Genomic DNA, 25,829 nt, shown 5'->3' with positions numbered 1-25,829 from the left:
CTAAAGGGTTGCCTATCCCACCAAACCCCTTCTGCAGTGTCCCTGACAGGCCCAGAGATGCACATTAGCTCGATCACCCCTGGTTTACACCCCACAGACCCGAGGCATGGACGCTGAGGCCAGAGACTAGAGTGAGGGGGAGTGACAGGCAGGATTAGAACTCAGGACCCACTGGCTCCCAGCCCCGGGCTCGTCCCGCATCTCTCTATCAATGACGGCCTTGTTCTCCTCCCTCCAGCGCCCAGCCTGGCCCGTATGTAAAGCAATAACCAACTATTTATGGTTGCTGGGACCAGTCCAAAGCAGATAAGGTTGATTCACTCCTCGTTTTTAAGCAGCTGAATGGCAATAGCTTGCAGCGTTCCCGATACCGGGATTAACTCCTTTTGAACCAGCTGAATGAGTTATGAGCACGGCAGCTGCTTTAAATGCAAGGTTACGTGCGGCAGAGCTGGCTCGATAGCTCAGATGAGATTGGCCTGGCTCTCAGGAGCCCCGAGCCCACAGGCCTCTCCGGACGCTGAAAGGGGACATTGTTTGACACCCTGCCATGCTGCATACCGGTACATCAAGCGGTATCTTATCACGAGAAACGGCCTCCAATCCTACAGGTCCCTGCCAGAAACGGAGAGCGTGCTTGCCGTGCCAGACACGTCTCAGCAGGGCCTCATCCGTGAGAGGTGCTGAGGTCCATCCGTGAGAGGCACCTGGCCCCAAAGAGCGGTCAGCAATAAGCTGTGGCCATGTTTGACCCCTGGCAAAGCAGTTCAGTGCCTTGCGGCCATGGCTGCGGGTCCCAGAGCCCAGGCTCTCCTGTCCTGTCCTGTCCAGCCAGAGGCCAAGAGGACCCATTGCCCCAAAGCAGTGCATGTGCCACTTGGGTCCCTGCACCATCATCCCTCTCCTCTCTCACAGGCCCTTGCTGGGCCAACTCACCCCCTGCCCGGCAGACGCCATGGAGCTGCCTGCTTCCCATGGGTGTTCCCGCTGCTCACAGACATGGACAGCATCCTTCTCCCCATTTTACAGAAGAAGCCACTGAGGCCACAAAGCAAGCCAGGAGAGGGGGCAGGGCTGAAAAGCAGGAGGTCCCAAGACCCTATTCTCTGCTCTCATCACTAACCGTGGTGGTTTGCTGGTAACAACAGGAAGCTGCAAACCCTCGGGCCTCCCCTTGCACCCATCAAAGACTTCCCAGGCGCCTCCGGCAGCCAGTACTGCCTTTCCCAGGGAGAGGGCAGATGCTTCCTCTTGCTGGGTCTGCTAGAGGCAGGTGGAGGAGGCCGGTCGGAGGGAGAAGTGAGATGCCATCGGGCTGTTGGCAGGCAGGAAACTCCCTTGCTGCCTTGCTCTGGTTTTCGGGGTTCCCTGCACTGACGGGGAGGAAGCTGGGGAGGTGTCTCACGTGGCTGAGCCAGGTTATACCTGTTCTCCCCCAGCCACAAACTCTGACCACAGCGCTGCACGGTGATGGAAACAAAAGGTCCCCCTGAGGTCAGGGACGTGGATGGGCCAGCTCAGCCCCTGCCCCGGCTCCAGGGGACCTCGTGGCACTGCAGTGGGGCTTGGCTCCAGTAAACAGGGATGAATTCTTCCCGCTCGGTCCCTTCCCTTCCTTCTCCTCCAAGACCCCCTCCTTCTGCAGCCTTTTCTTCAAAGCCTGGAGCCCCAAAACTCCTGCCTCTGGGGCAGCTATCCCCTCCTGTCCCTGCTCACACAGAAGGGGCCGATGCAGGTGTGATCCAGCTGCTCAGCCGAGAGCACCGAGCCAGCTTCCCTGCTCCAACACGGGCGTCTGGCACTTGCATCCTCCTATGTATGTCTCTGCAGAACAACCCTGTGAGGCAGGGAAGGGCTGAGTTCCCTCCTTTCAAAGGGGGACCTGAGGCAGAGACACACGAAGTGGAAGATTTCTAACAGGATTTAGCTTCTCAGCTACCCTTGTGAAACCAGAGCCCAACCCTCAAGGACTCTCCAAGGTCTCTCGATGAGTCAGTGGCAGGGCACTGCCCAGCCCGGAGCTGGTGACCCACGGCCCATCCGAGCGAGCAGGCACGTACCTGGGAGGCAGGTGCAGTCGTAGGTGGTGTCGCCGGTCTGGCGGCAGGTGCCACCATTCTGGCAGGGCGAGGGGTTGCAGGGCACGTAGAGGAGCTCGCAGTTCTGGCCAGTGTAGGCAGGCTTACAGGAGCACTGGTAGGTCCCGACCTCATTGGTGCAGATGCCGCCGTTCTTGCAGACGGGAGTCGAGAGGCTGCACTCGTTCACGTCCTGCTTGCAGTTGGCCCCATGGAAGCCAGCCGTGCACTTGCAGATGTAGTGGGCCTCGAAGGGGACGCACTGCCCACCATTGGCGCAGGGGTTGGAGGCGCAGGGGTCAGCCTGCTGGCAGCTCTTACCTGGGGGCGAGCAGAGAAGATGGGCATGGGAATGGCCCTTCTCAAGGCCTTCTGCACTGAGGAACCCCAGACAGCTGCAACTCCGGGGCCCTGTCACCGCATCCCCGCTAGAATCCACCATCAACTGAGGCCTCTTGCATTCATTCATCCCTGCTCAGGCAGCACCCCGGCCGCAGCAGGAAGCCCTGGCACCTTGCACATAGATGACGGACAAGCCCACACACTAACTAAGACCTACAACATCCATGCAAGGCATGCGAGACAGCAGCTGCAGCCCTTGTTGCCTGTACCACAGCCTGCAACTCCAGGGCAGGGAGGAGATTTAGGTCTGGGAGCAGTGCCCTCAGGCAGTGAGATGCAGGGGGCAGTGCCCAGCATCTCTCTGCCAGGCCCCATCACCCTTGATTAAGTAGTGGCCTCCAGGCTGCGAGGAGAGTCTTCTTAGCAAGCAAGACAGGGGCTGTGCCAAACCCACGGCCCCCAGTCTCTGCGCTGAGGGCGACTTGGCACTGAAGCTGCCCTGCTCTGTGCTGGGCTCTAACCCAGCTCCCCCGGGCGCTGCTGTCTCCTGGCCCTACCTGACCATCCGGGCGGGCAGCGGCACTTGTACTCGGTGAGGGTGAGAAGGTCGCAGGTGCCCCCGTTGCGGCAGGGGTTGTTGAGACAGGCGTTCTCCTCGGGTGTCAGGCACAGGCTGTCAGTGAAGCCCAGCCGGCACGTGCAGGTGTAGTCCGCGGTGCTGCCACGCACGACGGGGTGGCAGGTCCCGGCGTTCTTGCAGGGGGAGCTGAGGCAGGGGTTGGGCAGCTGGCACCGCTCGCCCACGTGGGCGACGTTACATCTGGGGAGAGCAAAGGACAGTGAGTCAGAGCCACCTGTGACCCCCAGAGACAGCAAGGGCACACTTCTCATCCCCAAATTCTCTGGGGATAAGGCAATGGGGGAGCTCTTGGACAGGCCAGATACTCTAAGAGCCAAGGGTGGTCCAGGCTGTGCAGGCAGGTGCTGGAAGTACCCAGCCCTGGGCACATCCCCTGGTAACTGCCAGGGTACAAAAAGTGAAGTCACAGCTGGACCCATGACCCCAGAGGGGCATCTCCAGCCTGTAGCAGTGGATGCGGGATCTGCAGGGCTAGTGAATGCCCAGGAAGCACTCTGCAGTGCTCGGGCACGGCGCAGCCTGCACCAGCTCCAAAGGACAAGGTGCTATTTTCCTGCAGCCGGACACCCAGACAGGCCCAGCTGCAGCCTCGAGGGGACTGAATGCATGCCGGTGATGCATTCAGGAAGGGGGAAGTGGTGAGCTCTATCTAGAGGTTCCCACCTCCCATCTTGCTATCTAGCGACAAGGCTTTGGGACGGGAGTTTGCCCCTCCTGCTCCAGCCCTCGCCTGCAGCACCCAGCTGCCTTATCTCTGGATGAGCTCTGCATGCGTGGTCACAGTTCCTTTCTCCCCCATCACATCTCTCTCTGGGCATCTCAGATGTCCCCTGTGCCCTGTGTTAAGGAGAATTGGGGCCTGCAGCCTACAGAGCTGCCAGCTCTCCAGGAGGCCTCTGGCTTTGCAGGAATCTCTTTCCCAGTCCCGCTGTGCTGACCCCACTCGGTCCGTTGCCACCTGTCCCCAGCATTTTCCAGAGTGCAGGCATGCCATAAATCACCCGGACTGCAAAGCGGGGAAGAAGGCCTTCCACCCCGCCTCGCCAAGTAGATAAAAGCCTGGGATCAGTGAGAACTGCCCTTCCCAAACCACCCGAGCAGGGAGAACGGGGAAGGCAGGATGAACTCCAGCCCCTTGCCCTGCCCCCAATCAATATCCGAGCTGTCAGGGGCTGTTTCTTAGGGGGAAACTGTCTGTGAATGCCAGCCTGTGAGCCAGACCCGCCAGGCACTGACACAGCTGATACCTAGGTGTGAGATGTGCTCCTCTCCAAGCAAGATCCCTCCCTGTGCAGAGGCAGCAAAACGTGCTACATAAGCCCTGCTCTGAGCCTCATGCCAGCTCCTCTGCACGGGGCTGAATTTCACCCTAAGAGAGGAGGCAAGGATTCAAAAGCAGGCACTAACCCGCCCCACCCAGGGAGCATGCGGGGACCTGCAGGGAGACAGCACCTTGCGCTGGCTCTGTGCTTTTCATCGGCAGATCTCAAAGGAGCTCAGGGACACTGCAGACGGGGGAATGGAGGCACGGAGTTTCCCAAGGTCACATCCACCCAGGCCAGTGGCCGAGGGCTTATAGGACCCAGGGGTCCATGTACACACCACGATATTAGCCCTTTCACGCACTGCAACTGCGTGTCTGTTTGCACGAGCGGGATTTCCCAAAGTTTTAAAAGTCCTTAAAAGTCCTGAGACCCAGCTCAATGCTCTGCCCACTGGGCTGACAAGCTTTGAACAATCCAGTTTGCAACTGTAAGGCCCCAGCAGGGTTGGCACAGTGCTCCCAGGGCCCTCTTCGGGGCAGACTGAGTCCCTGCCCTTCCCTGAATTATGAGGCTGATCTGAAGATGCCTGCTCTCAAAATGCCCACCTAGGCTTTCAGGGCCAGTCCCACTGTTGTCCAAAGGCTGCGGCCACTTGCGGCTAGAGAGGGGATGGGAAGGAACCGCTTCATCGGGGCTGTGGTGTTTTCTGGCAAACTGAGCACTCTGACCGTGCATGGGGCAGCGCCTGCCTGAGTAATGCCAGCTACAACAACAGGACCCAGCTTAGCATCCCAGCGCTGCGTGCACTCAGACGTTTGGATGGAACAGGGCCAAGGAGGGCTGCAAAAGCCCCCGCCTCAGAAATGCTCTGGCTCTGTAAGGGGCCACCCATTATCCTACCCTCCGCAGCATCCCGTGGCCCAGCAGAAGCCAGTCAGACCTGTCTCTCCCTCCAGTACACAAATCTCTGGGTAACAGGTGTGGCGGGGATACGCTTCCTCAGACATCCCTGGCTTTCTAAACAGCTGCCCAGATCCTCCTTGTAAATAAGCCCTTCCCAAAGTTATTCTCTGCACCAGGGGAGGGCCCTGCCTCCCAAACACACAAGCCTGATCTTTATCTCTGCACAACGGCCTTTAAAAAGAAAAGAAAAAGACCCATGAAATGGCCACTGGCTCGGCCATCTGTTACCAGAAGCCAAAAGGTCCGAGCCAACTGGCTGCTGAAAAAACAAGCCAGGTGCTGGGAAAGGGGAACGTGCTGCTCAGGGAGAGCATTTACTGCCGTAGCACTGGGAAGGGAGGGGGCGAGGGGGGGGAACGGTGAGGGGCCCTGGAGCAAGAAGGAGACAAGGGCCATGCAGCTTAGTCCCTCATGCTACGCAGACCCCTCAAAACCCCCCAGGATGCCATACGGGGCTGAGGAATGGGGGCAAGACTGTGCCCTAAGCAAACGTGGGTACGGCTCTGCAGTCCCCAGACCCCCTTGGTGCCACGGGTTAATGCATGCCCCGGAAGAAACCGCCTCTCTGAGGAGCCAAGGGGGTGGCGACAGTCCGTGCTGCCTCTTGTCCCCACCCCGAAAGTGCTTCCAAGAGCCTCCCTGCACCCCATCGTCCCACATCCCAAAAGAGAAGGGGGAACAACGTGCTATCCGGGGCTACGCCTGGCCCCTGCTGTCCAGTTCCACCTCCAAGGTCTTTCCTGCATCAGGTTATTCGGCAACAGTCAAGGGCATGCCATAAAGACACAAGCCCTGGGGAAAGGGTTTGATTTCACAGGGTGGGCGGCCAGTCGCTGTCACCCACTCACCCTGGTCCAGAGCTCGGACAACTGGCTGGGCAAGAGGGCAGGCGGGCACCTCTCCTTTCCTCTACCCTGTTCCTGGGCACCCCCAGCATCCTTCTTTGGCCAGGTTTGCTCCCCTATTGTGTCCTGCCTGACTTACAAGCTCCCTTAGGGACGAGTGGGATTTTCCGGGCGCTACTGTGCACAAGCTAAATTGTCACCGACAGGCATATTTAGCAGCTCCGAGCTGCCGGGAGCCTCCCGTTTGCTGAAGGATGGAGGATCAGGCCCTTAGAAGCACCCTGAGCTGAACCACCTTCCCCTCCTGAATACAGGACCGCTCCACGAAGCCTTGTCATGACACGGCACTAGAGTCCCGGTCAGACCACAAGCAGCCCAAGAGTTTCAGAAACACCGGCCGAGACGATGACTCCTCCAGCGACTCGGGGCCGCTTGAAAACCCAGGGCCCCGGGAGCCACTCGAACGGCAGAGAGAGGCAGGAACACATTGAGAGCTTGCATCCTGCCGTCCCCCCTCCTTTTTTAACCCAATTCTGCTGGCATTGTTGGGGTTTGTGTGAGAATTTGTCAGGATTCGGAGACATTTTGAGTTAATGAGATGGCATTATCCCGGCCAAATGAAAAAGAAAATGTGTATAATAATAAATCAGGGCATCTGCTGGACACACAAAGGGCTGTGCAGAGCAGGTGTGCATCTTAATGAGGGGACGGCAGCTGCTGCGTGCCCCGCCGGCCAATAAACTGCCAGGGCTGCCTGGGGTGGGCAGGGGGGGCACAGCTCGGGGACCGGCGAGAGAAGTGGACTTCTGGGTGGCTGCACTGCATCCCTGCGCTGGGGAATTCAAACAGGCTGGGTTTGAAGCCTGCTGTTCTGATGAGAGAGGCCTTTGTGCCGCGCTCCCCTCCTCTCCATCCCAGAGGGCCGGCGGAGGCACGCCGAGTGTAAACTGCTAAAGTGTGCAGTCATCTGTTAAAAAACCACCATTTTTCCTCCCCCCCACCGCAACCACCCCTGTTTCTTTCTTTCTTTTTTTTTTTAAACAATCCTCTGAGCTTTCGCAGTTGCTTGCAACAAGTGTCGAGGAGTCTCGGGCTGCATTCAGCCTGGCCAGGAAGAGACAAAAACCCCGATGCGCTGCGTATGAAAGAGAGAGAGGGAGGAAAATGAGGAAGGGGAGGGGGGGGAAGAAAAGAAAATAGACTGTCGCTAGGAAAATGCTGTGAAACAGTCTCCGGCTCGCCTAGCGGTGCCTTCATGTGCACGACTCCCGCGGCGCCTCAATGGGGCTGGCGGGGGGGTGGAGGATTTTGTAGCTAGGGATGAACTGAATTGCAACGACCAATTCATCCTAAGAGGCATCTTGGAAACTAGCTTCCTGCTACTGCCAGCCGCCCTCCCCTTGGCACTCAACTCGGTCCCGGGGTTAACTGCATCAGGAGGGATTTTGGTCTTGCTGGTGCCCGGTAATTCTGCAACTGGGATTCTGCGCCGTGCGTGGCGGGGCCGGGTTGGGGTTTTTAATAAGGCTTACAGGAAAACCCTTGGGAGAAGAGCCCACCCACGCAATTAGCTTTCGGACCATTTCCAGTTTCGATTGTCGTTAGCAGCATTTCAAGAAGCCGGGGCCAGACAAATTCAGGCCAGAAATGTCACGGGGTTTTGAAAGCGGGGGTGTTAATTAGCATACCTAGGGGCGCGAGAGAGCCTGTCATCGGCAGACCTCAGCTCAAGTTTTGCTGTGCTTCTAAAGGAGCGGCTCTGGCTCCATCAGCAGTTCGGGGCTTGATACAGGAGCCACCTGATGCAATCCAGTGGCCTGTGACAGGCAGGAGGGCAAACTAGAAGGGTCCCCGTTGGTCCTAAACCTCCACGGAAACTAATACCGTGGAAATGCTCGAGGGTCTCTAAAGTTTACGCAGCTTATTCTCAGCCAATACGTGTCTCGGCTTAGATCACTACCAATACTGCACATCATTAGCAGTGCGGGAAGGTTTGACGCTACAGGAAGTTTTAAAACCCTGTGGGTTTTCACACTCTTGGTTTTTACCCCAGCGTTTTTCTACACTGAAGACAATAAAACCACCGTCACAACCCATTTATTGCCAGACTCACTTTTGGGCCCCCTAGCACTTGCAAACGCTGCCCAGTGGGGCTTGAGTTGCTGGATTTGGGCTTTCATTTTGGAAATGGTGGAAACATTTATGTTGCTCTCAGGTTTTTTTTAAAGCTTGTTTGCAGCAATCAGAGGCATTCTGGCCCACGATTCAGCACCGAACACCTGTTTCAGCAAAGCATTTACCTGCTTGGCCAGTGTGTGAAGCTCAGTTTTGAAAGAGGGAATGGGTGCAAGGGAAGAGGCACGACAAGAAAGGAGCATCTGGTGGTGGAAGCATCTTGGATTTCTTTCTTGTTGCAGCAGGTACTTCCAGGCACAGACAGAGAGGGGATAAAAAATACCAGTAAAGCCAGTTTTTAGCAAAACCCAACCAAACAAAACCTGCCTGGCATTGTTCCTGCAGAAATCAATGCAACGGCCCAGGTTCACGTTACACCGACTTAGACCCATTCAGGGCTCCACACAAGACCCATCTGCCCAGATCCAATTGCAGGATAATGGCCTAATTCCCTGCAACTGCTGAATCTGAACAATCAAAACCAATTCAGGGGAAGAAAAAGAGAATCTCAGTGTGTCTCTCTCTCAAGACTGGAGGCAAGCTGATGCCATTCCCATCTGCCGTCCAGGGGAAAACGTCTTGGGTTCTGGCAATAAAACCGCTCTCAAATTAAGCCGATTTCTTCCACAAGCCACGGAGTAAGTGGGGCAGAGTTTTCCCCGGCTCGCTGGGAATCCGGAGCGACTCAGACCCCCGTGCCTGGTTTCCCCACACTTGCAGAGGGTCCTGAGTGCAGGCTGCAGCAGCCTCCACCCAGCAGTATTTCACGGCCCCTTACAAGCAAGTCACTTTGTCACCGAAAGCCACCAGCTTCTGCAGGCTGCAAGCCCCAATCTGTGCAACTGAGTGACATGACTCACGTGTGTAAGTATTTGCAGGGCCAGATCTTAAAAACAGAAGGGAGGAATGCTGCAGCGAACTGGAACTACAGGCCGGGTGCTCGGGATTTCACCCAGAGCCTGGTGTCTTCCCTCCAGCGCCAGTTCTTGCTAGTCCGGGAGGAGCTGAGCATCTCAGCCTGCATTACACAGAGTCCCATTGCTAGTCCTTGCTCTTCTAGCGGAAAACTCAAAAAGTGGCTCAAGTGCAACCTCGCAGCTCCAAAGCCAAAAGACAAATTAGACCACATGTACACGGACAGCGGCATGGTTTGCTTCCCGGGGCTGCACTGGCAGCCCTGCCCCTGCTATGTTGCAGCACCTCGGGGAGAGGAGCGTGCAGTGCCCGGTGACAAAAACCAAGCACCGGAGCCAACCCGGAGTCCTACTTTGATGTTCTGGGCTCCACGTTTTAAAAAAGACATGGGGAAGTTAGAGAGCCCACAGGCAGGCAATAAAGATGATCAAGGGCTTGGAAGGCAAGTATTACAAGGAGAGGCTGAAGGAGCTAGGTGCCTCAGAGGGGACATGACAGCAGCCTTCAAATACTTGAAGGGCTGCCACAAAGAGGGGGGAAAGCACCTTTTACTCTCTTGCCACAGAGAGGAGGATGGAGATCAACGGCTTCAAGTTGCAGCAAAGTACGTTTAGATTGGATACTCGGAAAAACTTCTTCAGCGTGAGACTAGCGAGGCAGTGGAATAGATGCCTAGGGAAGCTGTGGACTATCCATCGCTGGAGGTGTTCAAGAAGACGTTGGGCAGGGATATGATGTAGGTGTAGCTACGCCTATTTAATACCACGGGTATTTTCCATGCTTCTGGGCTTTCATGCTGCTCCCCCTCATGTTTCTGCTATACATGTCAGGGTGTTTTTAATCCTCCCCAGAGCACTGGATATTGAGTAGAGCTAAGGCTGGGGACTGGGGTGTGCCAATTCTCCTGCTAGGAGCAAAGCTGGAGGTTGCAGCCTAGAGGGTCTTGCCCCTCTGCTCAGGGTCAGGCCGTATCTAGGGTCAGGAAGGAATTTTACCCCGTGGTCAGGGGGTTTCGCCTTCCTCCATAGCAGCGGGCACAGCCCTCTACCTGGGACCTCTCGAGCGTACATTGACATTTTAGTGAAGCACAGCACTGGCTGCGTGGGTCCCCTGCGGCAGGTTCGGGTGCTAGGTCTGTACGGTGTTGGGGCTGAGGGTCGTCTTAGGTAGTTAGGGACGGTTTGCACAGGGCTGATCCTGCCTCAGGCAGGGGTGGACGAGATGTGACCGCTGGAGCTCCCTTCCAGCCCCGATGCTCTGTGACGTGCCTTTCCTGCCCCCACTCTCCTGGCACTACCCTCAGCCACATAGGAGCTAAGTGAGTCCAGGTTACACATTAGCTCTCAAGCACTTGAAAACAAATCACAGGAGAAGGACTGAGCCAGCCCAGCACTTCCCCAGCCCCTGGCTCCTCACTGAAATGACTGCAGGGTCACTGCCAATTCTAGGAGCTCGGAGCTCCACCGGGAAGCTCATCAACACATCACTGGTGATGTGTCCTGCTCTCAAATCAAACAGGAACGGCTAAAAATACCAAGGCTCTCTCCTCCCCACCCATTCAATCAAGCCGGCTGCTGCAAAACGTTTCCATTTACTCAACCTCACAAAGAGGTGTCAAATAGTTCAACTTGAAGCCTGCAGCAAGCAAGGGCAACCCAAGAGCTGCCCCTTCTGGTAGCAGCCTGGACCCAGGGAGGCTTTGGGAAAGGAGGAAGAAGCCCAGCTGACATCCCGTGGAGGCGGGGGACGGGGTGATAAGGGTGCCCCTAAAATCCCCGTCATATTCAAGAAGCTGTCTTCAAACCGACCCAACCCCAATAGAACTGATGCTATCGTGTGGGACCGATTGAAGCTAGGATAAGACCTAAAGGAACGCAGCTGAGACAACCATCTCCCAGCCCACACAGACACGCTGATGCTACACCGGGTCCTCCGTGGGTGTCAGCGGGCACGTGGCGGTGGCGTGGTACAGATGAACGCTGGCTGACCGCCTGGCTTTGCCTTCCTCTTGGCGTTCAGCAAGGTCACAAGAAGGCCGAGGGTTCAAGTCCCACGACAGGGTGCAGGGACAAGTAGGATTGTCCCTTATCCTTCCTTTAGGCCACGCTCCTGCCACATTTTCTAGACACAGTTTTCCGTGTTAGGGAAGGGGGTGAAACTGGTAATGTGTGGCATCCGTGCAGCAACGTATCCGCACATCTCCACGTGCTTTGGGGAGCAGGGTACCACGACTGCTCTCTTAATGTGGAAAGGGGAAGAGACTTGTTCAGAGGCATACGGGGGCAGAAACCCCCGGTCTCCAGACTCCTATTTCATGCTCTGCCTCTCCTTGCCCGTGTCGGATGGCGTATGCTCTGCAGCTTGCACCCTCTCGCTGGCTGCATCTACCCCAGGCTTGGGCAGACCTCAAACAACACTGAAAGCTTGCGGCAGGCCACTCCTATACCCACTGCCCATACAATTGTGTGGAATCACTTGTGCACTGATGGGGAACTGCTTGGGTGCCGTGACACGCGTGTATGCACACACACACACACATGGGCGCCAACTGCGTGCAGAATATATACACACAAAGCAATTGCAACAGGGGTCCAGGGCAAACCAGGGGACAGCAGGCACAACTCCGCTGAAGCTAAATGACTTGCAGTTCCCTACATCAGGTGTCAGCGCGGCCCCTGGAGCACTGCAGCCCGGTTTCAGTGAGAATGACGGCAAGTCAGTCACAAGACAGGGGAGCGACAGGGGAGAGCCGAGCACAGCCCCCGGGGCCCAGAGCGACTGGCTGCCAAAGTCTCTTCCGTGTCTGTTGTTCGACAAACAGCGCCTTTCCCTTTGTTTCCCGTTTTCAATATTTCCACTGTGCCGGGCTTTCCCCCACCCGGCCAGCAACAGGTTTTGTCCCCCGCGCGCTCTGCCTCTATAGAAATGCAGCCACTGAAAGCATCTTCAGGCAGATGTTTCTGTGACCTTTCCCCCCCGGCTAATTCAGAGTATTGCTGTTTTCCTTTTGGTGCTAAGCTGCCATCTGCCACTGCAGGGACAGATGACAACCCACCACCCTCCTCTGCTCCCAGCCTCCCAGCCCCTGGCCCCAAAACAGAGATGGTGGGAGAGGAAACCCAGAGCAGGCTGCTGAGAAATGCCCAGCTCATGGTGAGAGCCAGCAGCAGCCCCCAGCAATGTGCACCCTCCGTGGTGGGACTCCTCGCCTTCCCACCGCTGCTGGCAGGGGTCCCGGCCGAGGGGCAGGCGTGTGCAGTGCCATCAGCAAGGGGCTTGCTAAATCCTCCCCCTCCAGCCTGCATCTGCCAGCATCACTGCAGCAGAGACCCACCAAACCACCAACCTTCCTAGCACAAGATGCTTCCCTTTGGTTGTCAGGTGAAGACCCCAGTGTCCTGTCCCTGCCCCTCACTCAGCACCCGATCCTGAGACAAACTGGGCACTGCTGCCTCCACTAAGTGTCTCCAGAAATCGCCCCATGGGCTGAAGTGGGCTCAGATGGCAAACTCTCACTGTGGGAGCTGGATGCATGGGAAGCATCCACGTCCTGGGCACGAGCTCCACATCCTGGGCATGAGCTCAAGCCAGCAGTCAAGGCAGCGGCAAACTAGCCTTCTTTCATCCTGGGTGCTCCAGCGGCTGCATGGCAGCAGAAGCTGGTATGTCTACATTGCAGCTGGTGGAGACATACCCAGGCCAGCTCGGGGACTGGGGGAAGCACAGCCACAGCAGCAGGGAGCTCAGCACATGCTAACCCCTTGGTTACGTGCCATGCTTCTCAGCTGGGCAGCGCCTGCCAGGGAAATACCATGACCACCAAGGTGGTTTTCCTACTGGCAGGGGAAAACCATGAATGTGGCAAGGGATAGCACCTTGACCGAGGTAATGCATAGTTTACCTCCCACTTTCACTTCCAACGGGAGGATCTCGGCTACATGCCGACTTTATGGAAATGGGAGACTCCTCCCTAGCTTGCTCCTGCGGCCATGCAGCGGAGAGCAAGCAAACCTCGGGGGCATCCGAACCCCAAGTCTCTGGGCTTGGGCCTGCACATAGGATGCCCGCCAAAGGACCTGGCAGTATCTGAAGTCCCAGACGGGTGGAGGATGCTTGCCGGTAGCAGGGCCACATCTGGTGATTGAATGACTCGCATGGATTTGGCACTGATTTGGCTGATTTGACTTGGAAAATTTAAAATAAATAAATAAATGAAAAGGCTGGGCAGCACAGCCACGCTGAGCTCTGGATTGCTGCAGCTATGCCGAGTGGCCCCTGCAACTGGTGGTGCAAAGCTAAGCTGGGAAGGTCTGTGCAAGCTCCAGGCGCGGACGTACCCCCACTCTCATCCAGGGGCCTTCAGCATGGCAAGGGGCAGGGAGAGCCAGGGGGTGGGAAGGCGGGTGCCTCCCCCTGCCAGGCTTCCAGGGACCTGCTTATCTCTGACACCATCGCTGGCGTAACCTCTTCCTAACCCTCATCTGCGGGAAACATAAACTGCCCTGTTTGTTTTCCCCAAGGTGAAAGCACCGTGGGAAAGCAGAGAAAGGAAGGGTCATGTCTCTAATTAGGGCCTGCCTCTGAATTAATTAGTGGGGCCGGGAGTTTCCCAGTAAACACTCCCAGGTGTCTTCAGGTGACAGGACTCTCTGCTCCGCAGCTGGCATCTGCCACAAGCTGCCAGCCCCTCCTGCTCCTCAGCTGCCTGTTTCCAAGTTCCCTGAAGCCCCATGGATTACAGGTGCCCTCCAAGGAGATCACGAGCCCTCCTGCACTCCAGGTGCTCTGGTAGAAAAAGGTCCCCGGTCACCATCTTATGCAGCTTAATGATTGATCCGTCTACACCAAGCGCCTGGGTTCAAAGTCTGCAGCCAGACGTACGCGCCACGTAATAAAAGCAGCACTATCATCTGCTCCAGGAACGCATCAAAACTTTAGGATGCAGGAGCTGGGTCCTCCATTTCCAAGGGATGGCGGGGACAAGTCCATGCCATGGAGGGCTGGACCTATGGCAGGTCCCCCAGGTTCTGCATTCGCAAGAGAGGAGGTCTCCAATGTCAACCGCAGGTGAGCCCTGCTGCTGTGCGAAGGGGACATTTCTGGCTGCATCAAGCTCTCAGTCCTCAGCCATTTCAACATGCAGCTCTCAATCCTCAGCCAGCTTTTCCCATGGAGGACCCCTCTAGTGGGAGAGCCTCAAGGTACCCTGAAAATAAATCACGGTCAAAGCAGCATCTGGGCATCCTTGTCATGGTTTCCATCGCTTCCTCTGCTGGCTCTCTCAGCGTTGTCTCACCTGGGAGACACGTCAGAAATCACGCACCTGCAAGCTGGGAGCTCTGCTTCTACCCAGCCAGCATGGAAAGAGCCGTGTCCTGTCTGAAACGCATCCGTAAACCAGGCAATGACACATCCCCAAGCAAATCCAGGCAGATTTGGACAAAGTGGCCAGTGCAAATCCAGCCACAAGACAAAGAGGCCAATGCAACTGGCCAGCCTGGAGCTGCAGAGCCAGGTCGGCGTACGCGGCATGCTGGCTCCATCACCCCCTGGATTCCTCGTCCTTCCAACCAGTGGAAGGCAGCAGGGCAGGCATCCATACAAACCAGGTCATTCAAGTCTCTTAGCGCTCCAATAGCAAGAATAACTGTCCTTACTACGCCTCTGAACAGGAACTAGACCAGTCAACTTGCAAATGCTGCTTGACATACATAAACCAGCTGTCTGGCCCAAGCCATTCCTAGAAACTGGCTGTGGTTCTTACTATAAAGCACCGGCAGAGCGGAGTTATCTGTTCAGTTATGCTGCTGGCTTTGTGGCTGTTGAGTCCTCTTGCTGGGGGCACGGGGACAGGAACCAAGCCGGGTGCCTCCCAGGTTGAATAAACCCTAGGCTGTTCCGCTACGGGACTGCATGTTACGTGGGCACCGATCTTGGACGGAGGCTCCTCGATGCAAACAAAGTGCCAATGATGCAGGGAAGCTCCTCTGGGGGCCAGAGAGGCAGGGTGGCTTTCCCCTGCTCCATTTGGTGTCCTGGCTCACCTGCTGGTCACGGAGGGAGAAAACGCCATTCGTCTGTGAGACATGCCCAGCAGCACAGCAAGGGCCCTCGCAGGGCATGCACCCGCCCCGGCAGTCACCTCCAATTCCTGCGAGGAGTGCCGTCGGGGGCTACACCTGCGATCGCCGCTTACGTGACAGCTTAGCATCCGTGCGTCAGCGGAGCTGATCTTGGAAGCCTCCCATCAGCTTAATTGCAACCTGGAAACGGAGGTGGCGGCCAGAGGCACTGCAGCCAGAGCAAGGGATGCTAGCTCAGCCCTTCCCGCTGCTAGGAGCCAAAGGAGAAAATAGGTCCCAGTGGAAAAGCAAAGAGCAAGAGCGGGTCAGGCAGGGGGACATGATCTCTCTGTCTCCCCTTTGGCCTGATGCATCCTTTTTGGGCTTGCTTTCCAAGTCTGGGTGTGCAAACCAGGCCCCCGCTGATCCAGGCACTGCCTGCCAGTGGAAAGGAAGGACAGCTTTGGCATGCTGCCCTCCCTCAGCCCTTCTGGGACAGCCGCAGGTTTCCAACCCTCCCTACCCAAGCCGGGCTCCGATGAGGATGCTTTCTAGGGACCACTGCTGGATTATCTTCACCCACCATGCAGGGGTCACCAGGACCCAGGGGACCAAAGACAGCAAAGGCATTGGGCAAGGACTCAGCAGCTCTGACACTCTCTCCAGGCCCAGCTGCCCTTCCTCTTCCTCGTCCATTGAGGCTGTAATATCCTCGAGGCAGAGATAGTGTCATACCTCTGCCCCATCAGGGCTTCAGTCTTGCTGGGGATGGGGAGCTCTAGACCCAACCCTCCTACGAACGCCCCTGGCGAGGGCAGGCCAGTGGGAAACCCTCGTGCAGACTGCCTCCTCGTCCTCCTACCTCGAGCTAAAGAGACAGTCTAGCGCAGCACGTGGGGGTGGTGTGAGCAAAGCCTCCCTCTTTCGGAGACACAAATGTCAGAGGCTGGAAAACAGCTGAGGGGGTGAAGGGTCTCATGCATTGCTCTGAGTTTCTCCTGGGAGAGGTTTTGCACTGAAATCGGAGGCTTTTCCAACCAAGCCTCCCGGGCACTTGGCAGCGGTCGGGATCCGGCGAGGCTGTGGGGTTGGGGAACGGCAGAACGCCTCGCGCCAACGCCTGCTCCGCACAGACCGCACACCTCTAGACGGGTCCGAGCTGCACCGAGCCCAGAGCGACCGGCGCTCCCCGAGAGTCCTCGGCAGACCCCTGCCCATCTGCTGGCTGCATCGTGCTGGCGGGAGACTCTGTGAATGCGCGGGGCAGACAAAGCACTCGTTTCAAACCTCGCTCCCTTTTCCATTCCCCCTCCCTCTGGTTGCTGGCGAGCACAAAAGAGCACCCTCCAAACGCCAGGGTCGGGCCGGGAAGGGGACCGCTGGGGCGGGCAGGGAGAGGCGTCGCACAAGCACGGCGAGACCGGAGAGGCGTCGCACAAACACCTGCCTCTTTAAACAAACCACACGGCTTCTGTTCAAGCCCAGCTCTCTTCTGGGGAAACATAAGCCCTTGCTAATAATGAGGATGACACAGCAGGCTTAGGATTGGGTTACTTTGAAACTTCACCTGCAGTTTTCACGGTGGTTTCTGGCTTACGCATCCGTTAAAAAACTGAACAATCATTGCTGCAGGTTCCCAGGATAGCAAGAGGCAAGGGAGAGGGGAGAAGGGGGAGGAAGGAAGGTGTCAGAAGAGATGGGTCAAGAGTTAGAAGCCAATTCAGTGGTGCTGGATAATCCTGGACAGCCTTATGCACATTCAAGCCTTTCAACAAATCCTTAAAGAAATAAAGTGTGTAAAGAAGAATAGCCGGGGACAAGGTATCAAAGGATAACAGGACGCAGGGCCTGTCACTCCTCGGTCACGGGTTCAAATCCCAAGCAGCTAGCTACAGGCGATCAGCTACAGGCTGTCACCCGCTGATGGGGAGGGCCAGTGGTTTGCACAGCCCTGGTCCGGGGGGATATTGCTCCGAAACGGTCTTTCCTAATCTCCATTTGGAGAGGGTCCCTGGGGCACAAGGTATGAGGCACACAGGCCTGGGCCTGAAGGAAGTCTGAAAGACCACGTCCGTGGCTCCCTGGAGCACCGCTCTCTCGGGGGCCGCGGGCTGAGCCCCTTGCACATCCATTTACAAAAGGAAAACAAAAGCCGGAAACAACACAAAACCACGGCACTTTGTCCTGCCCAGCACCCACTCTGCAGATACGTTTCTCCTTTGTTTCTCCTTGCAGCTAGGACGAAGGAACCGGCTCCGGGCTTGGGGCACCCCGGCTCCAAAACCCAGAGGCGCAGATTTGCTCCTAGCAGCCCTGGGCTCCAGGGGCTCCCTGGCAGGATTTCCTCCTGTGGGCATGCCTTCGCCACCTCCGCCTCTTCAAACTGCTGAATCTCACCGACCCCGGCGGGGAGAGAAAATTCAAAGCAAACAACAACGTGGGAACCGCGGGTGCTGAACAACCACGCTAAATTGAACCAGTCCCTTTTGCTTTAAATTCCCACCCGTGCCGGAGTTTATTAAACACTCCAGGATGCCCGCTAGGTTTAAAAAAAAAAAAAAAAGTCATGACAGAGGTTGGCGAAACAGCAAGTTATGAGTGACAGAGGTTTCTAGAAAGCAGGCAGCAGCATCTGCAGTCTTTCTTTTAATTAAACGCCAAATTGCACTCTGCAGGCTTTGAAGTTTGTCTTACCTAGCCCGCGCCACCTAATTGAGATTTAGGACAGACTTGTATCTGAAAGCAACCAAAAGCAATTCCCAGACCCACAAATGTTTACAAGGAAGGAAACAGGAGGAGGTGAGGGCTGCTGTTCTTCCTTGCAGAAGAAGAGGGGGTGGGGAAAAAAAAAAAGTCTCTGGTCATTTTGTAGGCAGACATTAGCCAGGATAGTTTTGGAATCAAAGTTCCCATTGTAATGAAAAACAATATAATCCAATTACCAAGCAAAGTGTCCCAGCTATTCATCAATGATGTTAAACGACTACCTGGAAGTAATTTTCTTTCAATGGGATGATGAGTCCTGGGGATTCATTCATAATACAAATGTGGACTGACTAATGAAGAGGCCAAGAGAAAAACCACTGAATTCCCACCCACAAGAGTGTGCGCTACTGCTTTTTTCCCCCGACAATTTTCTATCACATCCTCTGCCAGTATAAATCAGCTGTTGCCGATAAAGACACCATCTCTCTTCATCAAGTATTTTCCTACCTTATTTGCACTTTACCCATGTTGCAAGAAAACCCTCAAGCCTAAGGAATGCTCTGGCAGTGTTTAATGGAAGATTAAATTAATTTAATCAGGGATCCTTCGCTCTCAGCGCATCTGAAACAAAACGCTTTTGGCAACATCGGATATAAACACGCTTCTGATGCAATCTCCTCTCCGAAAAAAAACCCAGTCTGGGCTTAATGTGGGGTCCTGGATTGACTTTAATTGATCCCCTGGCTTGGCCTGCCCAAAGAGCAGGGGCATAGACCCCTCTGTGGGTTCGTTTGGGAAGAGTGAGGGCCTAATAGTCAGCCAAGTTCTCCCCGTTAATGTTAATTATATGACTAAGGCCAGCTTGGGTGGTCAGAGGTTACAGGATCAGGCTGATAACTCGATTACACATGGTCTAACTTTAATATATCACTCAAGAACTTGACCCCCACAAGCTGGCCATATGGCTTCCCAAGCAAAGTGCAACATGAGAAACCAAGAGCATTGCACATTGTTCAAGCGTTGGCTTTCAGCACAACTTCTCACTGGCCATTCGTGCCCCCCCAACGTTAGTACAGTATAAAAATTTTTGCATTAAATGTATCAGCACTCATGGTAGAGATATCTTTTATTACACCAAAGCGAGTTTTGCAAAAACATTTCTTTAGTTGGTCTAATAAAAGATACCATTTCTACCACAAGTTCGGATGCCTTTTGCCTCTAGACCAATACGGCTACAACCTGGATACCCCATGTCTTAAATGTTGCACATTAAAAAAAAAAAAACAACCCCCGCAAAAAAAAAGCAATGCTGAAATTTGGATAGGGCGGGCAAACATTTTCAGAACCATCCCAGTGATGCTTTTACTTCTTTCTCCGCCAGCTCTAGAAATCATTAATCTTGGAAATTTCCGTCTCGCTGGGCCGTATGTGCTGTGGCTTTTCGTGACCTATGTTATCATCATTCAACGCCACTTGCAAAGTTCACACTTCTCTGAGAATTAAGCGACCGGCAGCCATCGCCCCCGGAGAGCCAAGTGAGAAGGTGCCTCTGCTTGGCTTGGACCTAGGAGGATCCTCGTGCCGGCCGAGCCAAAGAACCGCGGCACGAACTTCAGCGCTGGCAGCACCACCGTGTCACCAGGGGGAATGGGCACCCCATTTGTTTCTTTGATTTTTCCACATTCACTCCACCTACATTTTGGGTGAACGTTTAAACTGTCTGATCTCCATATACGACAAAGTCCCACGCAGAACACACTTGACCTCTAAAACACACAACCCCAAATAGAGATCTGAGCAGTCACCGAGAGCTTAAGCAACCTACATTCGGCCCCGATTGATAAAAAGAACGACGGTGGCATTTTCAAAAGCACATGTGCGCCCGCAAAGCACAGGGCCCGCTGCGAGCTGGTGCAACTTGTGCTAAGTCGCAGGCTGCTTGTGAAAGTGCCAGCACTTGTCTGGGGAAGTGAAATGAGCTGCAGAAATGAGAGAGAGAAACAGAGAGCAAGAATGCAAGAGGAAGACACGGGTCAAACTTCTCTCTTCCCACAAGCCTAGGGGGAAGCTGTATTTTTTAAGAGCGAAGGAAAAAAAAGCCCTTAAAATAGTTATTTGGCAACAAAACCCTCCCTCGCTGAACAATGTTGGAGCGATTATAAATACATTCAAATAGACGACGGTTTCCTCCAGGCGTGATATGTTGGTTGTTCTCCTGTTTAACCAAGGAAACAGTAAGTGCGGGGGGAAGACTGTGGCTTCTACACCTTTTGCCTGCAAAAATCCCTGTGTCAACATGAAGCCTTATTGACTGAGACCAGACAATAGGGAAGTCTCTGCCCTCCGGCAGCTATCCCACATTCTTCCGCAGCGCTCCTTAGAAACCCACCTTTTATTAGGAACAGCAGGCACCGTGAAGGGGCCGTCTGTCGCCCTGCCTTTTGACTCGGAGGCCTGTGTCTAACATTTTAATAGCAGCCAGGGGCCGGAGAGAGGGTTTTCTCGCCCTGCTCCCTCTTCTCTTTCCTCCAGCGTCATTCCTGCGCAGGGTCATCCACCCCATCCAGCAACTGTCACGGTCCTTTTCCTCTCCACCCAACCAAACTAACAGGTTTCTCCCCCAAGGGTTCAGGCTGTGAGAGGACAGAAGAGTTTAGGACGGGGCAGCGGGATCGAGCGGTTCTTCGGGGCAGGACGAGATCTTTCTGGCACAGCCGGAGAAGCTCTTAAACTGGTTTCTGAGCGTCTCGATTGGGAGGGTCAGATTTATCTGCCGTGGAAAACGGACCCAGGGAATGGGCTGATTCATCTGCCGTGGAAAACGGACCCGGTGAACTGTTACCCATCTACTACTTTGTGTACAACACGACTGAGCGCCAACCCGCCCACCCGCAACCACGCAGAGGGCAGGGCTGGGCAGCGGTCATGGTCCGTGTTCCCAGTCCAGTGGCTCTGCGCAGCAAGCACTAGATGCCGCCATAAAGCAATCTGCCTCGTGGTCTTGCAAGGTGTTGGAGACATTAAAAGAGACATGACCAGCACGACCCCTTTCGCTCCGGCTGTCACGGTGGGAAACGCACGGGACTTTGACAAAGTGAACAGTGCGAATGCCGAAGGCTCCTTTTGTTACCCGTCCTGGGGACCGTCTTGGGTGGACACAAGGAGTGCCATATTGCAGCCTGCGAGGGACTTGATGGATGACGCCGTGGCCTTTTGCTCTTAGGGTCACGGCACACCCCAGAAACACAGTCAAAAGCACTAAGCCAACGATTCTGGAGCTTGTAGGATGGAGATGTAGCGAGGAGGACCACAGCGGCAATTCAGAAGCCACAAGTGTGGGGTGAGAGAAAGAAGGATCCACCCTCCGGTTCCTCTAAGAGAGAGCTGGGGGGATAAAGCTAGCCAGAAGGACAGCACAGAACGAGGCTCAGCATGGCAAGCCTTGCTCATGCTGTGGATTTAAGGCTGGCAGCGACCCCATACAAACGAAACAGGCTTCTCGCTCGAGTAAGGGCTTGTGGCATCTGCGCACCTGCCTGCAGCTCTCAGACCCGCGTCTCCATTCACAAAACAGCAAGCTGCAACGATGCTGCTCTGCACCAGGGTGACTTTAAAAGGCAATTTTTAGTCCAGGATTGGAGGAAAATGTCCCTGTCTACCCAGCTTTGAGGTCCCTATGGCCCAGCAAAGCTGCTGAGCTTGAAGAGACAGAAGGTCCCACTCCATGGCCAGAGGACCTCAAGAAGAGCTTTTCTACCAACTTAAATGTTAGTGACTTTGGATCAGGTCCCAAGGGACAGACGGGTACAACACCTGAGCCCTTGCCAGCTGCTTTCCTCCCCGATTCTCTCCTCCACTCCAGCCTGGCAGTGTGGCACCATAAATCACAGCACTTCTCTCCAGCGCCATGACCTCCCCGCCTGGCGTCAGACTCCTGTTTACCTGTAACATGCCACACTTTTTTTTTAAATAAGGGTGCGGTTATGGCATCATTAAACCTTACAAACCCACTTCACATGCAAACATTGCTAAACATCCCAGAGGTTTTAGGAAGGGAATTAGGAGGAAAACTTGTTAAAGAGGAATTGATTTATGTGCAAATAAATATTTGCAACTTGACTGAGCGTGAAAGTTTTCCATTAAAATTCAAGTCCCCTCTTTGCTGGAAATTTGTGAGGGCTTTCAACAAATGCCTAAACATTAACTGTTTAACTGGCTTTCCCAGCATTCACTCCAGGCAGCCAGACAGGCTTAACATCAGGGATAACACCTAAAACAAGGTGTTGGCTCTCATGTGGGGGAGAAAGGCCACAGCTTGCAGTACGCGTCTCTCATTAGGCTTAACACCTAAAGAGCACCTTGTTCTGATAACTCAGCAAGGTACCTGGGTCTTGTGCCCAAACAGAGGAGCAGGAATCATCCCAGCAACTTCAAAAAGCGAGGCGGGTGCTCATCTTCCTTGCTGAACTGGGACCGTGATTAGTCATACTGAGTTGAAGGAGGCTCTGGTTACTTTTGGTTCTCATTAAAACCAAAGCCAAAACAACTGGCATAATAAGAGTGCTGGCCTGGAAACAATTTAATGCAACTGGGCCATGTGAGAGCAGCACTGCAGTAACTTGGGACAGGAAGAAAAAACGGTATTTGAAGTTGTGCCACGTTGCAGCGTCTCTGCTACAACAGACAGATCCTAAACACTGCTCCTTCATCACCCTGAGCTCGTACCAGGGAGATGCCAGCCATAAATGCAGAGGGACCAGGCAGCAGCGTCCTGGCTCTAGCACTAGAAACGAGTTGTACTGCAGTGAGTCTCTGCCTTTGGCCTCAGGGAGCACCTCCAGGCTTACGCAGTGCTGTGATGAACGTAATGCATCATGACACTTGTTATTTCGGGGGCAAAATGTTTCATATTCCCGATCAAATCAGCCAAATCAGTTCCGAATCCTCTCGATTAAGCAAAACTCAATCATTCAAGCACTGTATCTGGTGCTACAACCGGCAAGTATCCTGCACCCCTGGGGCTTTGGATACTTCCAAATCCGTTGGCAGATATCCTACGTGCAAGACCAAGACTGGAGGGCTTGGGGTTTGGACACCCCCCGAGTCTCGCTTGCCCTTAGCCAACAGCCACAGAAGCAAGCTAGGGAGAAGTCCCCCATTTTCATAAAGTTGGCGTGTAGCCGAGATCCTCCCACTGGAAGCTGGACACTGGGAGGCTAAGTACAAGACTCGTAGGGTGTCCCGTCCGCAGTGCTTTGGTCAGGGGTGCACCCTTGTGACTCATGCCTCAGTGAAGCAGGCAAGGGAAATGCCCAAGGAAAGTAGGAGCTCTGGCTTCCTACCCACTCAGGGACTCTGCCTCCTAGTCAAGATGGGTAGCTAGCTAAGGAGTGGACTGACCGCAGGTGATGGAGGCCAGGGGAGAAGGTGGAGTTCTTCACAAGCCACTGCTGCCATTGCAGGGAGCAGGTCCGAGAGCTGGCCTGGCAGCCCCCATCCCAGCATGGGTGGAATTAGCCTGCCATCAAGTGCCTTTGGCATCCTGCTCATGGGCATCTATGCACATACCCCACAAAAGACAGATAGGTCTCTGTGAGTGCCACCGTGACACAGCTGCTCCAAGCAGGGCAGACTTAAAGCCTGGTTCTGCCAAAAGCAAGCATCCCACAGTAGGGGATGGGTCCAGCAGTCCACCCCCTGCACTGCAAGCCAAGCTGCTGCAGTCTGGCATCACTAAGGCTCTGCAGATGCAAACCTAGGGCAGCTCATTGGTGCATATATTTGCAGCCTGCAGGACAGCACTTCCATTGCTGGCTCCAGCCAGTACTTCTCCAGATCTCGTGCGTGTCCTGGGGCGTCAGTAAGCAAGGTCCAACCGGGTTACGTGTCCCAGTGACACATGGAAGTATCAGCTTCCTCCCCGTTTCCTTTGGCTTGCTGTGCTCCCAGTTCATGCACCTCTGCAGTGATGCCAGCTGAGCAGCGATCAGTGCATCAAGAGTTATACCAGCACCATTCCTAGTGTGGACACAGCTATACTAGTCTCGGCGTGTCTTTACCAGCCTAGCTTATCCCCTTTTCCACTGGCACGGACACCTGTATGCAGGGCAAACTGTATCCACACTAGTGGGATTATACCACTTCAGCTACCCCAGTAGAGACACTCGCGCCCCTCATATCTAATCCAGACAGCCAGTTGGGAATAGCACAAACCAGCACTTTACTTCCACATCTTTGAAGCCTAGAAGCGAAGAGCAAGCCAAGTGAGCAAGCATTTTAAGCCATCCTTGGATTTTTGGAGCTGGTGATGGTCAACAGAGGATGCACAGATCCCACATTCACATCATACCAGGCTACGGGGAGTTCTCCAGTCAATGCCACAGAAACTCAGGGAAAAAACCTTCCTAGCCCCTATTCTGTATACATCATACTTTGGCTGAGAGGAGTGAGGAAGAAGGCCTTTGCAAGCACGTAGCATCTCTTCTCAGTGAGCAGAGGGGGGGCTATCTGCTCAGGATTTCCCTTGCCTCTAAAACTGGATGCCTCTGAAAAGAGGGAAACCAGGCTAGATAAGCAAGGTTTGTCCTGATCTGAATCAGCAAGCTATAAATGAGCAAGCTCCACACTCTTCACTCTGCTCTCTACCTACACAGGAAGCACAAAACTCTCAGGATGATTCAAAGTTCTTTCGAGTCAACAGTCAGATACTTGTTGACCTTTCCTGGGCATTGGAGGAAGCCTTTATTTTCTGCACTATCTTCCATGCTCTGGGCCAGATTGCCAGGTGTAACCTCAGCATTGCCAAATGGAGATGGTGGCCCACAGAGTTCGGCCCCTGATGCCCGAAGCCGCTAATACCCGAAAGAGGCCCCCCCAAGGTGTGATAACAAGGGAGCAGAGTCCTTTGCAACACAAGGCTTCCCTGGGAAGCTGATCCGGCTCCTACATGGCAGAGAAGTGTCTCACATTAAGCTGGCTTTCCTAGGGGATATCTTTGACACCATGCACCGAACAAAGCCCTAATCGCTGGAATTAAGAGTAATGCATGTGCTAATGATCTACCGGCATGTGCAAAAAATCTGACGGGTTAAAAGAAATGCAAAGCTTAACCAACAAACATCACACTGGAACCACAGCACTGCTGTCCCTGTGGCTGGTATAACGTTGTTCGGAAAGGGACCATCTCTGCGTTCTGTGTCTACACGGCATCTAGCAAGTGGGTCCTGGTCTGTGCCTGGGGCTACTAAGAGCTATCACAAGGTGTATAATAAATGACAGCAACGGGCCCAACCTGCCCTTTCCTGAGCCTCTGGGTATTCTGCAGAGTCAAGGCCATACCAGCTAGAAGCTATACCCCAAATACGAGGGCTACACAGGGTTGGCATCATGGTCAAGGGTGACAAAATAACCCATCAGATGAGTCTCATGCCATCAGGGAAAGCAGTCCTGCCAGCGGTACTGATAATATCCATCCAAAACCTCCCTGCTTCTACATCAGAAGAAGAGCCCATTTGTTTTGTGGGACATAGATCAAGGCAAACTTGGCTTCGAGACCAGAAGCTCCAATGGACCTGGATTTAGTGGAGTTAGTCCAGGTTGACAAGGGCAGATTGTAGCCTTCCGCATTTAACACGGAACAGGAGATTTATACATGTAGCCCTTACTCAAGCAAGCAATCCTTATGGGACTAAGAGCCAGACCGGGCCCTTCTGCTGGCATGCTCCGTGGTCGTGCTCCAGTCCCCTGCATCCCAAGCATTGCATTCAGAGGAGGTGTTCAGCTTCCTTGGGTCTTTTTTTTTTTTTGCCCGGGTTCCTCTGAAAAGGCACCACTGGATG

At 54.6% G+C, this 25,829-nt stretch overlaps 1 protein-coding gene across 1 annotated transcript in view; it reads right to left on the bottom strand.

The window, feature by feature from the left end:
- NOTCH1 (notch 1) overlaps nucleotides 1-25,829 on the bottom strand; it is a 61,834-nt gene that overhangs the window by 27,381 nt on the left and 8,624 nt on the right. The window contains exons 3-4 of the mRNA XM_006016864.3: nucleotides 2,978-3,240; nucleotides 2,061-2,399 (exon numbers count right to left, since the gene is read on the bottom strand). Coding sequence (XP_006016926.3) covers nucleotides 2,061-2,399; nucleotides 2,978-3,240 — 602 coding nt within the window. The remainder of the gene's footprint in view (nucleotides 1-2,060; nucleotides 2,400-2,977; nucleotides 3,241-25,829) is intronic.

The sequence above is a fragment of the Alligator sinensis genome, unplaced genomic scaffold (assembly GCF_000455745.1).
Source record: "Alligator sinensis unplaced genomic scaffold, ASM45574v1 scaffold611_2, whole genome shotgun sequence".
NCBI classification, from domain to species: Eukaryota; Metazoa; Chordata; order Crocodylia; family Alligatoridae; genus Alligator; species Alligator sinensis.
The sequence above is the reverse complement of the archived record's forward strand: the minus strand, read 5'-3'. Positions and strand labels throughout refer to the sequence as shown.